The sequence below is a fragment of the Ursus maritimus genome, unplaced genomic scaffold (assembly GCF_017311325.1).
Source record: "Ursus maritimus isolate PB19 unplaced genomic scaffold, ASM1731132v1 scaffold_24, whole genome shotgun sequence".
Classification (NCBI taxonomy): Eukaryota; Metazoa; Chordata; class Mammalia; order Carnivora; family Ursidae; genus Ursus; species Ursus maritimus.
Window position 1 is genome coordinate 31,631,934 of NW_024424897.1, and position 13,425 is coordinate 31,645,358.

At 58.2% G+C, this 13,425-nt stretch overlaps 1 protein-coding gene across 1 annotated transcript in view; it reads left to right on the forward strand.

The window, feature by feature from the left end:
- The first annotated feature begins 772 nt into the window (after positions 1-772).
- The window catches only part of EPX (eosinophil peroxidase), a 15,795-nt gene continuing 3,142 nt past the window's right edge, over positions 773-13,425 (forward strand). The window contains exons 1-14 of the mRNA XM_040639826.1: positions 773-839; positions 1,567-1,623; positions 1,801-2,017; positions 5,582-5,707; positions 6,496-6,704; positions 6,814-6,907; positions 7,136-7,311; positions 7,484-7,601; positions 7,703-7,832; positions 8,626-8,832; positions 10,202-10,520; positions 11,180-11,340; positions 11,706-11,961; positions 12,398-12,568. Coding sequence (XP_040495760.1) covers positions 773-839; positions 1,567-1,623; positions 1,801-2,017; positions 5,582-5,707; positions 6,496-6,704; positions 6,814-6,907; positions 7,136-7,311; positions 7,484-7,601; positions 7,703-7,832; positions 8,626-8,832; positions 10,202-10,520; positions 11,180-11,340; positions 11,706-11,961; positions 12,398-12,568 — 2,308 coding nt within the window. The remainder of the gene's footprint in view (positions 840-1,566; positions 1,624-1,800; positions 2,018-5,581; positions 5,708-6,495; positions 6,705-6,813; positions 6,908-7,135; positions 7,312-7,483; positions 7,602-7,702; positions 7,833-8,625; positions 8,833-10,201; positions 10,521-11,179; positions 11,341-11,705; positions 11,962-12,397; positions 12,569-13,425) is intronic.

The window sequence follows — 13,425 nt, forward strand, 5'->3', positions numbered from 1 at the left end:
AGTCTGGACCCGTGCATCTCTCAAATGCTCACCAGAGAATGCTCCTGCCTTCTGAACATTCCCCCTCAGTGCCAACTTAACTAGCAGATCAGAGAGGTCAAGCCCTTACTCAAGGCCACAGAGCCAGCGTGGTGCAGGCCAGCTCTCCAGGGCCCCACAGTAAGTTGTTTCCAGCCTCGCTCAGCAGAGTCTTCAGCTCTGGAGCACACACGTGCACACGCGTGCACACACACGTGCACACGCATGTGCACACGCTCCCAGCCAGTCCAGGCTTCAAGCCCCTCCTCCCTGCAGACCTCAGTGTTCTCCTCATGAGAACAGGGCCCAGGTCCCCACTCCCAGAAACCCCGGGAGCAGGAGAAGGCCCGGCAGGCTGCGAGCCCTGCTCGGCTGCAGCTGTCCCTATGGGGGCCGTTGGAGCTGAGCAGATAAAGAGATCCAATCGTGCCTGTGGCCAGCAGCCCCACCGTGGCTGGAGGACGGTTCTTATGAAAGTAGTTGCAGAATCTTGAGGTTTCGAGATGGCCAGGGGAGGGCAGGCGGGAAGATTCTAGGCTATTGCAGCTAAAAGAAGCCAGGGAGGGAAGGCTCCCTTGTGGTCCAGGGTCTGGGCCTCAACCTGGCAGGGCCGGGCCTACCACAGCATCCGCTCACCCAGAGCTGGCCCAGCCCAGGGAGATCAATGCCGCTGACCAGGGGCACCAGGTCCTAAATGATGAAAAGGCACAAATCCCCTTCCTCGCCCAAGAGCCGTGGCGGGCGAGGTCACAGCATGTGCCTCCGTTCCACAAAGCCTTGTTACGGCTCTACCAGCCCTCGAGCTCGCTGCTGCGGCTACGGTGAGCCCCTCGTGCTCGCTTCTGCGGCTACGGTGAGCGTTAGAACAGGCGAGTACAGACCTCCGGGGGGTGGAGCTTCATCAGATCCAACCACAAAACTACATGCATGGTCACAATGGTGTTAAGTGCTATGAAAGGAGCTGTAAGAGCAGGAAACAGGAAAACGCAGCCGTCTGAGTCCTGGCCGGTGGGGCTGCGGCAGGAGAGGCTCCCTGTAGGTGGGGCCTGGAGGGTCCGTAGGGATCACCAGGCACAAACGGAGAAGGGCCTTCATGGTTGAAACCCACACTAGGCGGACACAGGCCTGTTGTAGGAGCTGAAAGCCAGTGGGTTTAGAAGGCAAGGAATAGAGAGGAGATGGAGGCTCGGAGGAGAGGGGAGGGGGCAGGGGGCAGGAACCTGACTGTGTGAGTCCGAGAGCTCCTTTCCTTAAGAGACGCTGTATGGAGGGCCAAGACGAGCCAGCAGAGGGGACGGAATGCTTATGGGACCAGCGGTGCCAAGTGCCCCAGGGCCTCATACTCCCACGGCCACCAGGGAGGGAGGGAGAGCCATTGAGGGGTTGACCCACAGGCACCCCTACCCTTGCTCTGGCCCCCTTTTTCCCAGTCTCCACCAGCCCCATCTCCTCCCGTCACCCCAGGCTGTCTTTTTGGTGGGTCTCAAAAAATCCTTCCCTCCTGTGTGGCTCAGTCCTGGACTCTCATTGTGCCCATTTCCCTTTCAGAGGAAGAGCTCTCCTGCAAGACTCCCCAGCGTCTGAGGTCCAAGCGGGCCACAGCCTGTAAGAGCCTGGCCCATCCCCAGCAGCAAGCTCTGGACTCCACAGATGGAGAGAACTCACCCGCGCCTGGCAGGCAGCCCAGCTTCCCAAACACCCAGCCCTGGGGGGCATCCCCCTCTGATATTCTCAGCAAGAGGCCTCCATGCTCAGCTGACTGTCCGTCCTCACATCCCTTAGGCAGTACCCACTCCAACTGCCCCCAGCGCAGGCTCCTGGCCTCGCAGCCTCACACTGGGGATAGTCACGGGGTGCACCTAGTGCCCGCTCAAGCCTCTACATCATCACCATGGCGGTTCCCCAACCCCTGCCACACCCCGCCTACCTGGCCTATCAGGGTCAAGATCCTGGGGGTGCCAGACTGCCACCTGGAGAAGGAAGAGGGGATCCCAGCTCGGTGGGGAAAGGGGCATGTCCTCCTGTCCAGGGTGGAAGGGGGTGTGCATACTCACGGAGTTAAGCCGGTTCACTCATGTTCCACAAACATTTCTGAGCACTGGCCATGGGCGCGGCCAGTGCAAGGTGCTAGGTACACAGCTGTAAACAAGATCAGGCCTGGGGTCCCCAAAGGACTCCGGGCCAGTCCAGGAGTTGGACGTGGTGACACAGTGCGCCTTTGGAATGGCCTGATATGTGCTGAGAAAAGCATCAGTGCTCTGCTGGTATAACCCAGACTGTGTTGGGGGATGAACAGGAAAGGGATGAAGGAAAGCTTCCTGGAGGAGGTGATTTCTCAGCTGGGTTGTGCAGTTGAGTAGAAGTTTGTCGGGCAAAGGGAACATTACAAAGACCCGGAGGTGAGGCTGAACATTGTGCTTCCAGAAAGCATCAGGGAGATCAAGGCTGGAGTGTAGTGAGCAGGTGGGGAGGGGTGAGTGGAGGCTGGAGAGGTTCTGCAAGGCCAGGAAACATGGAAGGATTTGGGCTGCTGTGCAGGCTCTCAGAGACCACGATGCTGCCCACTAGAATCCTGGAAAGGACCAGGCTCATCCCCAGTACAGCCCATAAGCAGCCCTTCCCCACCCCCAGGTGCTCAGAGCCCCATGCTCCCCCTCTGCGCTCTCCCAGGCACCCAAAGTTGGAGTGTGTGAGGAGGGACTTGACGGCCTCCTGACTTGTCTTTTATCAAGGGCAAGTGGAAGGGGCAAAGCACCAGTACAAAGGACACGGCAGAGGACGCGGTCACCTCCGTGCGGGAAAGAAGGGGTGCACTGTCTGTAGGAAATGTAAAAGTCCTAATAACGCAGACAAAGGGTCGGGCTGCTCCTGAAGATCGCCTTGCTTAAGTGATGCTAAGCAGTCACGATGCACGCTGCTCCCCAAAGATGTCTTCTGTCCTCTCAATTCTAAACAATTGCGAGTTACTGTTGCTTTAATAGCAATACACGTAAGCTTCGTAAGCCTGTAAGCCTCGGATGAACGCATCCTTACTCCTTATCCTTTAACAGCACCGAATTCTCCCTGCAGGTTGTGTAGGAGAATTCTCGCTCTGCTCTGCAGGGCACCCTGGGCTGCGTGGTTCAAAGCCACGGTGCTGGCTTTGGCTGCACTTGGCGCCTCCCAACCCCCCTGGGGCTGCATATTCTTGCTTTTATTTATTTATTTCTTAAGATTTTATTTATTCATTTGACAGAGAGACAGAGAGCGCGCACAAGCAGGGGGAGCAGCAGAGGGAGAGGGAGAAGCAGGCTCCCCGCTGAGCAGGAAGGGCTCGATCCCAGGACCCTGGGTCATGACCTGAGCCCAAGGCAGACGCTTAACTGACTGAGCCACCCAGGTGCCCCAGAAATTGATTCTTCTTTTAAAATTTCAAGTTGTTTATTTTAAAACTAAAAAATGAATCAAGAAAACAGAAACTGTTTCCTTTCCTACAGACGGAAACCACAGGTATGTAGGTAGTTCTGCCCCTTTATTTAAAACACAGTTGCTTAATTAAAAAATATTAATCCAATACTCTTTCCCTTTGTATATTTTAATATTTTATTTTTATTTCTTTACTGGTATGATTCCACATACAAACTTTAATAAGAGGACGTCCACACATTTCTTTTCTAACCATTACCTGTTTCGTTTAATGAAGATTACTGGAAATAATTTTGTTGTGTAAAGGAAAGGCTATCAAAAAACAGTCTGCTCCCAGTATCAGATACTCTAGGTTGCCACTGGGCAACACTTAGCCTCAAGGAAAATCTAAAATCCCTTTGCTGAGGTCCCAATGGGCCTCGTGAAAAGCCCCTGGGACGAGTGTTTGGGGCTCAGGGCCCCAGCCCCTACCCCTCTTCTGGTCTCTGGGTGTGTTCCTTCCTGGCCGCAGAAAACAGCACACGTCAAAGCAAACCCCTGTGTGACCCGGCAAGGACCCCCCAGGGCCCAGCCTGCCTCCCAGGGAAGGTCACAGCAGGAGAGGGGTGCAGGTCCCCAAACTGGGGAGCCCCTGGAGGGCTTCTCCCTCTGTCACTGTCAGTCCACCCGGTTTCCAGGGGCCCGGGCCCTGGCAGCTGGAATGCCCACTCTGCTGGGAGGAGGCGGGCCCAGAGAACCGGCATCTGAACAAACCTAACTTAAGAGGCCTCCCTCCCTCCCTCCCTTCCTTCCAGTGCCCTGGCCTGGATGGGCCACGGAGCCCTTATATTCACTGCCTCCTGCCTTCACCCTGAAGGTAGTTGCTCCGCTTGTGGGACAGCCTGGAGGGAGCTCGCTACAGGAAGCAACGTGGAGGCAGAACGACAAGGCCTACTCAGCATTACTGAGCGCCTGCTGTGTGCCAGGCACCGCGGTGGCGTTTCACATGGCTTCCCTTCGGGTAGACACAGTCATGGCCTCCATCTGACAGCGAAGAAGCCAGCCCAGGGGTTGAGCAGCTGGCCCAAGTGCGCTGTGCTGTGGTTGTCAGAGGGAGCCTTCCTGCAGACTCAGAGAGGCCTGGAAGCAGACAGCAGGGCTGTGAGAGTGCTTGTCCGTGGAGGGTTGGGCGTCTGGAGCTTAGAGGCAGGGTCCTGCCAGAGGGCAGCACAACACAGGCTGAAGGGGCAGGACAACCACAGGGTAGACCTAGTTTTCCTTGGGTCTCCCTGCCTGAAGGTCTGCCTGGCCACGCCCCCTGGGAACCTGCCCTCCTGGGACCACTTGTGCAGGGCTCCTTGGTGGTCCCTTCCCATCTGCTCGCCTCTCATCACCCCCTCCAGCAGTCGATGGGCCAGATCTCCCAGAGACCAGCCAACGCGGCAGGGCTGGGTCTAGGGTCCAGGTTCTGTTTGGAGCTTCTCCCAGGCCATGGCAGCCCACGGCTGTGCCGGACCCTGGAACAGCTCACTACTGCTGAAGAATTAGAGTCCTCTCTGGGGGGAGAGCGGAACTCACTCCGAGTCCTCTTTAGGGGGGATCCTGGAGAGAGGGCAACCTGGGGTACCTACACCCCACCCTGGCCGCCTGTCTTCTGTGGCAACTGGCTCCCTGAGGGCAGGGGAGCTGAGGCACATTTGAGGAGCGCTCTATGATTTTAAAATCTCTCCTTCCCGAGGCTCACTGTCCCCATCTCACAGGCATGGAAGCTGAGGCCCGAGGAGCAGCGTGATGTACCCCAAGCCATTCAGGGGGTCACCAACAGGAGCTCCATGTGCTTTTAGCCACGACCCCATGACTTTCCGTCTAGGCTGCCTTGTCACGGGAGAGGGGCACCAGCTGAGGAAAGGGAGATAAGATCAGTAGGGCCCAGGCCTTCAACTGGAGCTTGTGAAAGATATTGCTGAAGGGGTGTCTCAAGGGCAACCGCCGCGGCCGGGGCGCAGGGGTGGGAGGTGGGGTACACGGGGGCTCGGAGCAGGTGTGGCTGGGCACCAAGGAAGGGACGGCCTGGAGTGGGAGCAAGGACTGGCAGGCTGTGGGCCGCGGGGGCCGGGACGGGACGGGGTGGGGTGAGGATTCCGGAGCTCAGCAGCAGCCCGCACCTGCTCCGTGGCAGGACTGGGATGGCTGGAGCCGAGGCCCGGAGGCCCAGAGCGGGCGACACCCTGGGAGCGAAGGCGTGGACCTCGAGGGCCTTCTACCCTTCCCATGTGGACACGGAGGCCCAGCCAGGCTCGCACAGGTAGCGACTGAGCCGATCCACACCCAGGCGCCCTGCCTGGGCGTGAGCCTGCCACCGAGGCACACTGAGGAAACCCGGCCAGAGGCACTGAGCCCGGGGCAGCCCTCCACCTGCGTGGCGGCCTGCTACCATCCCTCTGCTGGCGCTTTCCCTGCGACATCTCACCGGGTCCCCAGTGGCCCCCTGAGGCAGCCCCTTAATTTTCATGACTCAGCCCTGCCTCGGCCAACGCCTGGTCCTCTCCCTCATCTTAGAGATACTGGCAGGGAAAGGAATAAGGAGAGGGGCAGAATCACTGACCTGAAATCATCCATGCACTCAATGCACATTTATTGAGCACCTACTGAATGCCCCACCTTGTGCTGAGGCGTCTGGGAAGATACAAGTGTAAGGCAGACCTGTCTCTCCCCAGTTCAGGGGAGGAGAGGAGCCTTTCCGACCATCTGGTCCAAGTCCCATTTTAGGGATGTGGAAACTGAGGCTTGGAGAGGGACAGTGACTTGCCCAAGACTATACGACTAGTAAGAGGCAGGCCCAGGCCCAGTCTTCTTCTGAGGCACACTGCTCCTCAATCTTCCAGCAAATACTCACCGAGCAATATCTGTGTTCCAGGCACTGCCCTGAGCCTGGGGGGAAATACATCCGTGAACTCAGTAGCCAAGAGGGTGGGTGGGGTGCTTCAGTCTCATGACTCCCCTGAAAATGAGAGGGAAGTTCCAGGGCCCCACCTCAGGAGGCTGGACTTCCCCTCCCTCACCCTCAGACAGGATATAAAAGTCCCTTCCCAGCTACTTCCAGAAAAGAGGAGGTGAGAGGCCAGCTTGGGCACCTCCAGGTGAGAAGGGCACAGGGGACCCACCTGTGTGCAGCACGTGGGTGTCGATCCCTTGCCCCGCTGTGGCCGGGGGCCTCACTGCAGAGATGAAGCTGTTCCTGGCCCTGGCAGGGGTCCTCTCCACGCTCATCCTAGCCCCAGCCTGTGAGGGCACTGGCCCCGGTAATATACCTTTGCACAGCCAAGGAGGACGGCAATGGAGGGGGAGGGGCCTGGGTCTGGGGGGAGCCCGTGGCTCCCCTGGACCCTGAGTCCCCTTCCCTCTGAACAGCACCCCCTGCGGCAGTGGAGACCTCAGTCCTTCGGGATTGCATAACGGAGGCCAAGTTGCTGGTGGATGCCGCCTACAATCAGACTCAGCGGAGGTGGGTCTGGAAGGGTCGATGAGGTGGGTTGGCTCCAGCCACGGTCATGTCAGCCATCACCCTGCCCCCGGGCACCTTGGGGCAGCACCGTGCTGGTAGAGATCCTCCCTTCCACCCACCCTGTTGGTTCACGCTGCCCTGACCGTCCACCACCGGGCTGGGGCTCTGCTGGGGGGCTCTGCTGAGGGGCCCTGCTTCCCTTCTCCAGCCCTTGCTCCCCTCTTGCAGCATCAAGGAGCGCCTCCGCAGTGGCCTGGCCAGCCCCATGGACCTCCTGTCCTACTTCAAACAGCCGCTAGCAGCCACCAGGACAGCGGTTCGGGCAGCTGATTACATGCATGTGGCCTTGGAGTTGCTGGAGGGGAAGCTGCAATCCCAGGGCTCCAGCTCCTTCAACGTCACTGGTACTGGGCTCCCCCCCGAGCCCCAGGGCCTGCTCTGACCTGGGAAGGCAGGGCAGACAGCCTGGGCTGTTGGGAGGGAAGAGGGTCGAGGGATGCGAGGTATGGAACGGCCCCGGTCAGGAAGGAGCCAGGACCCTGGACCCAGGACCCTGCCCACCTGTCCCACCCCCAGATGTGCTGACAGAACCCCAGCTGCGGCTGCTGTCCCAGGCCAGTGGCTGTGCTGTCCAGGACCAGGAGGAGAAGTGCAGCAACAAGTATCGAACCATCACCGGGAGATGCAACAACAGGTGGGTGCCCGGGGCCGCACCTGACCCGAGGGCACCTCCCTCCCCCACCCCACCCCTCTGGGCCCGGAACTCCTCCTGACCCGAGCTGCTGACTGCTGCAGGAGAAGACCCTGGCTGGGGGCCTCCAACCAGGCCCTGGCCCGCTGGCTGCCAGCTGAGTACGAGGACAGGCTGTCACTCCCCTTCGGCTGGACGCCCAACAGGAGGCGCAATGGTTTCCTCCTCCCTCTTGTGAGTAGCAGCTGAGTCTGGAGGGTGCTTCGAAACACGGGGAGCAAGAGCACAGCCCAGAGCCAGTGGGCACCCAGGCTCTGCCGCTGGCCGGCGAGGTGACTCTGAGCAAGTCGCACAGCCGAGTCTCAGTTTCCTCATCTGTAAAATGGCAGTAAAACCCACCTCCTATTGCTGGTGTGTGAATTATAAGGTCCTTAGTATAAACACCTACACAGGATGGGATCTAGGAATGCTAGGCATTATAGTATTGCTTTTTCTCGAAGAATTAGTATCGAAGTGTCTAGCTGAATGTAAAGAGCTGTATGTCTTATTCTACCTGTGTCTATTGCTCTAAATGATTTCACATCGATCAGCTTATCAATTGTCTATTCATGTCAGTATGACAGTCACCTACTCTTCTACCAATATCTATTTATTAATTCTTCTTCCATCTATCTATACAATTCTCTCTATACTTATTATCCAGCCCTACCAACTGGTTCACGCATCTCTCGGTCACTTCTGTCATCTAGGTACCCATTAGTCTATAAACTGGTCTATTGATTCGATCTATTTACCTCTTTGGAAGAGCTGGTGGGGTCTCAGCCAGCCTGGCCTCTCCCCTTCTCTACTCCTGGAATCCTCAGGAGCCGCACCAGAGGCCATCCTTGTAGGCATGACAGCCAGCAGAGGGTGGGACAAAGTAGGGCTGGGGAGGGGAGGGCAGGAGAGGAGAGACCGTGTTCACGCCAGCGGGGGCAATCTGCCGAGCTGGCCCGGGATGCCCCACACTGATCTCTCTCCCCACCAGGTCCGAGCGGTCTCGAACCAGATTGTGCGCTTCCCCAGTGAGAGGCTGACCTCCGACCGGGGCAGGGCCCTTATGTTCATGCAGTGGGGCCAGTTCATTGACCACGACTTGGACTTCTCCCCTGAGTCCCCAGCCAGAGTGGCCTTCACTGCGGGCGTGGACTGCGAGAAGACCTGCGCCCAGCTGCCCCCCTGCTTCCCCATCAAGGTACCCCAGTCAGCCCTCCGGGCCCCAGGCCAAGAGCTGGGGGTGGGGGTCTGTAAGACTAAAGCACCCTCCTTAAGGAGCTGTCTGTGATGCTGGGGTATCAGACAAAGGCAAGGGGCCCGTCCCTGTACAGACCCCTAGTTCTGTGCGTGCTTGCGGGGTGGGGTGGGGGCGGGGCAGTCTGCCAGTACGTTTAGTGCAGACTTCACGGAGGAGGACGCAGTGGAGACCAGCCTTGACCCAGAGGTCTGATCCTGACAGGGGAAGCCTCTGGGCTGCTGCTTTTGAGAGCCTTTAGGGACTCTTAGCTCTTGCCCTTCTCTCCTTCCTGAAGAGGTCCAAGGGCCCTGCAGCTCTCACCAGTTCCTGGGATGGTGTTGTGAGCAGGGCGCTATCCTTTAGGCTGAAAGGCAAGCATGGTGTGGAACATTAGGGAAGGAAAGACGGACTCCAGGGAGCAGAGCCTCTCTGGGGCAAGAGCGGGGGGACGCGTGGGCATACCCTCCCCATTCATTCACCCCTAACAGGTAGGGCGACATTTGTGGAGCATGACACGTGAAGGGCTCGTGGCTGGCCCCTTGCTTGTGCAGCCTTCCCCACTCCTCAAGTTCCGGGGCAGGGACACGTCCTCGGGGGGATTGTCCCATATTATCCTAGAGCACCTTTTGCTTTTGGCTGTTAAATCAAGCATAGCAAATAGCACCTCAGTTCAGAGTTACAGTCTCTATGTGTGTACCCGTTTGCACTGAGCGCCAGCTTCCTGCAAGCTGTGCTGGGTTTTGTTGACCTTTGTTGGTCACCGGGGCACCCGGCATAGAAGGGCGCTTAGGAAATGCCTGTAGAATTCGATGGAATGAGAGGAGCACAGGCCCAAATGTCAGGAGAATTAGGTCTTAATCCTTCCTCTCCTGCTAGCGAGGTGTCACTTCCTGTCTCTGAGCCTCAGTTTCCCCATCTGTAAAATGAGGATCCTTCCATGACTCTATGATACAAAGTGCTAAGGGGGCGCCTGGGTGGCTCAGTCATTAGGCGTCTGCCTTTGGCTCAGTGCGTGATCCGGGCATTCTGGGATCGAGCCCCACATCAGGCTCCCACGCTGGGAGCCTGCTTCTTCCTCTCCCACTCCCCCTGCTTGTGTTCCCTCTCTCCCTGGCTGTCTCTCTCTCTCTCTGTCAAATAAATAAATAAAATAAAATCTTAAAAAAAAAAAGTGCTAAGGAGGCTCAGATTGACCTGGTGAGCCGCAAGAGTCTGGGTGCATGGAGGAGGGCTTCCTAGAGGAGGGGAGTTTCAAGCGAGGTTTTGAATGATCAGAGGAGGGAGCTTGCTCTTGAGGGGCCCCACGTCACTGGCTCCACTTCCCCCTCAGATCCCGCCCAATGACCCCCGCATCAGGAACCAGCGTGACTGCATCCCCTTCTTCCGCTCGGCACCCGCATGCCCCCAGAACAGGAACAAAGTCCGAAACCAGCTCAACGCGCTCACCTCCTTCGTGGACGCCAGCATGGTGTACGGCAGCGAGGTCTCCCTCGCCCTGCGGCTCCGCAACCGGACCAACTTCCTGGGGCTGCTGGCCGTCAACACCCGCTTCAGGGACAACGGCCGGGCCCTGCTGCCCTTCGACACCCTGCGTGACGACCCCTGCCTCCTCACCAACCGCACAGCGCGCATCCCCTGCTTCCTGGCAGGTCAGCCCCCCGCGGTCGACTGAACTGTAGATTAAATAAGACCTGGTGCAAGAGGGTTTTGTTCAAAGCCAGCAAGTGACCGTGTGTAGGGCCCCCCTTCAGGAGTTTGCTTTCCTGCCGGGCCTGCAGGAGAAGCGCCGGCTCCAGGAACGGGCTCTGCCCGACCCTCTCTCTCTTTCCCCTGGGCTCCGTGGGGATGAGCAGCCAGATCCCAAGTCCACGGCTAGGGAAAGGGCTAGCTCTTGGTGGAGAACTGGCTGCAGTTCACGGGACAGGTGGGCTCGCAGTCCCAAAGTCAAGGTTCCCAGAGTCATCTGGGTCCCTCCACCAGCTGTGGACCTGGTCACTTGTAGGATAGAATCGTTAGGCCCAAGACTGGCCGCCCTGTGCTTTCCCACCTTGCCTGACCCTGTTTCAGTAACTCAGGGATCAGAGACCCCACTGCCTCCCACTCCTGACCCACTGTGTGGGGGCGGAGGGTGGCAGTCCATGAGGAGCCTCATAGCACAGCTGAGGAGATGGAGGTCCGGTGAGGGCCCGGAGCTCGGCCCGGGGCCCCAAGTGCTGCCACCTCGTTCTAGTCCCCAGAGCTGTCTGCCTTAGCAGAAAGTCGTTTCTCTGGGAAGGGCTGTGGTGACTCTGAACTTGCGGTTGTCAAGGTGATTCCCGATCATCGGAAACCCCCAAACTGGCGGCTATGCACACCCTCTTTATGCGGGAGCACAACCGGCTGGCTACAGAGCTGAAGCATCTGAATCCCCAGTGGACTGGAGACAAGCTGTACCAGGAGGCCCGGAAGATCGTGGGGGCCATGGTCCAGGTAGGGAGCCTAGAAGACAATCTGGCATGAGACACCATTTGAGAGAGCGGCTCCTTTTCCTTAATACATTCTTTGGGGCTATGCCTCAAGTCAGCTAGATTGGGGTGATAGAGAGTGTACCTGAGATCTGGCCTGTACCCCAAACTCTGCCACTAACTCGCTGTGTGACACTCTCCTTGTCACCCCGTTCTCTGGGCTTTGGGATCTTCATCAGCCAACAGCGAAATGTGTATTTCCACATTTGACACGATGGCAATAAAGAATTGGTATTCTGAGCAGCCCTTCGGAAAGCAAAGGTTTTGTCCAAAGGCAAGGGAAGGGGGCGGCGGCCGCTAAGGTAACGTTCCTCCTGCCTTCTCTTGTAGATCATTACCTACCGAGACTTTCTGCCCCTGGTTCTGGGCGAGGCCCGGGCGAGGAGAACCCTAGGGCCCTACCGGGGGTATTGCTCCAACGTGGACCCTCGTGTGGCCAACGTCTTCACCCTGGCCTTCCGCTTTGGCCACACCATGCTCCAGCCCTTCTTGTTCCGCTTGGACAGCCAGTACCGGGCCTCAGCACCCAACTCGCGTGTCCCGCTTAGCACCAGCTTCTTCGCCAGCTGGCGAGTCGTGCATGAAGGTGACCAGGCTTTAAAAGCGGATGGGAGCGGGAGTGGGGCCAAGCTTAGTGCCAGGAGGCCGGGCTGCCGCTCAGGCCACTGCTGATCATCTCCCCGGGGCACTGCAAGGCAGGCGCACCAAGACCCTCAGGCCTGCGCCTCCCATGCCCTCAGGGATCAGAGGATTTCCCAAGGGAGGAGCCTCAGGTCAGACTGTGGGCTTGTGGGCCTAGCAGGAGGTTGCCTTCTGCTCCTTCTTTAAGAAGCGGGGGTGACTGCTTTCCTTGCCAGCCCCAGCTCCCCTCAAGTCTACCCAGGCCTTTGCTTCCTGATACAAACACGACAGGATATAAGCCTCTGGCTTGTCCAGCGCTGAGCTAGCGTGGCGTCCCGTGATGACCCAGGGGCTCCCCAGAGGCTGAGCCAACCTGTGCTGCTCACATTCCCCGCCACCAGGTGGCATAGACCCCATCCTCCGAGGCCTCATGGCCACCCCTGCCAAGCTGAACCGTCAGGACTCCATGCTAGTGGATGAGCTGCGGGACCGGCTGTTCCAGCAAGTGAGAAGGATCGGGCTGGACCTGGCAGCTCTCAACATGCAGCGCAGCCGGGACCACGGCCTCCCAGGTGAGGGGCTTGGCCTGGGGGTGCTGCTGGCGGGGGGCGGGGGCAGCTTTCAGAGAAGACCCTTGGTGCAGCCTTTCTGGCTGGAAACGTCTACCCCATGTGCTGTGGTTCAGAAGCATGCGAGGCTGAGCTCGATGCAGTCAAGCCTCCCTGGGACCACCCTTTGGCCATCCTGCCACGTCTTCGCCCGCCACCATAGGGCCTCTAGCTGTAGGTTCCCAGCACAGCCAGGACCTGGACACGGGAGTGGACAAAGCAGATTAGAGCTTTCCAGGGGGAGAAAACAGTAGATTCAAAGGGCAGGGAAGAACTGCTCCAGTCCCCACTACCCTGGCGAGTTCAAGGAGGAAGACTCAATTCCGGGGACATAGGAATAGGCCCTAGCTCTAAGTGCAGAAAGGCAAAGAGCCCAAGAGGCGGGAACAGGTGGAGTAAACTGGTGACGGCCTGGGCTGTTTCCTGAGGGCACACAAAAATCCCAGGAAAGAAGAAAAATGTATCCCAGGAAAGAAGAAAATGTAGCCACTTTGCCAGGAATTTTCATGGCTATTAATCATTTTGTTCTGCCAAGGACCTTGAGAAGCAACTATTACAGCTGTTTTTATAGATGCGGAAATAAGCTCAGAGACATCTAGTCATTCTCTCAAGGCCACATAACTAGGAAGTAGTAAAATCTGAATCAAGTTCAGAATTTCTCCTTTCTTCCCCCTGTGCAAGCCATAATGTTAGGGGAAGGCTTTGGTCACCGCCTTGCTCCCCTCTCCCTCTCCCCTCCTTTCCTGTCTAAATACAACCTGAAGCCTCGTCTGCCTCGGCTCACCTGCGGCTGTGTAGAACGGGGGGGGGGGGGGGGGGGG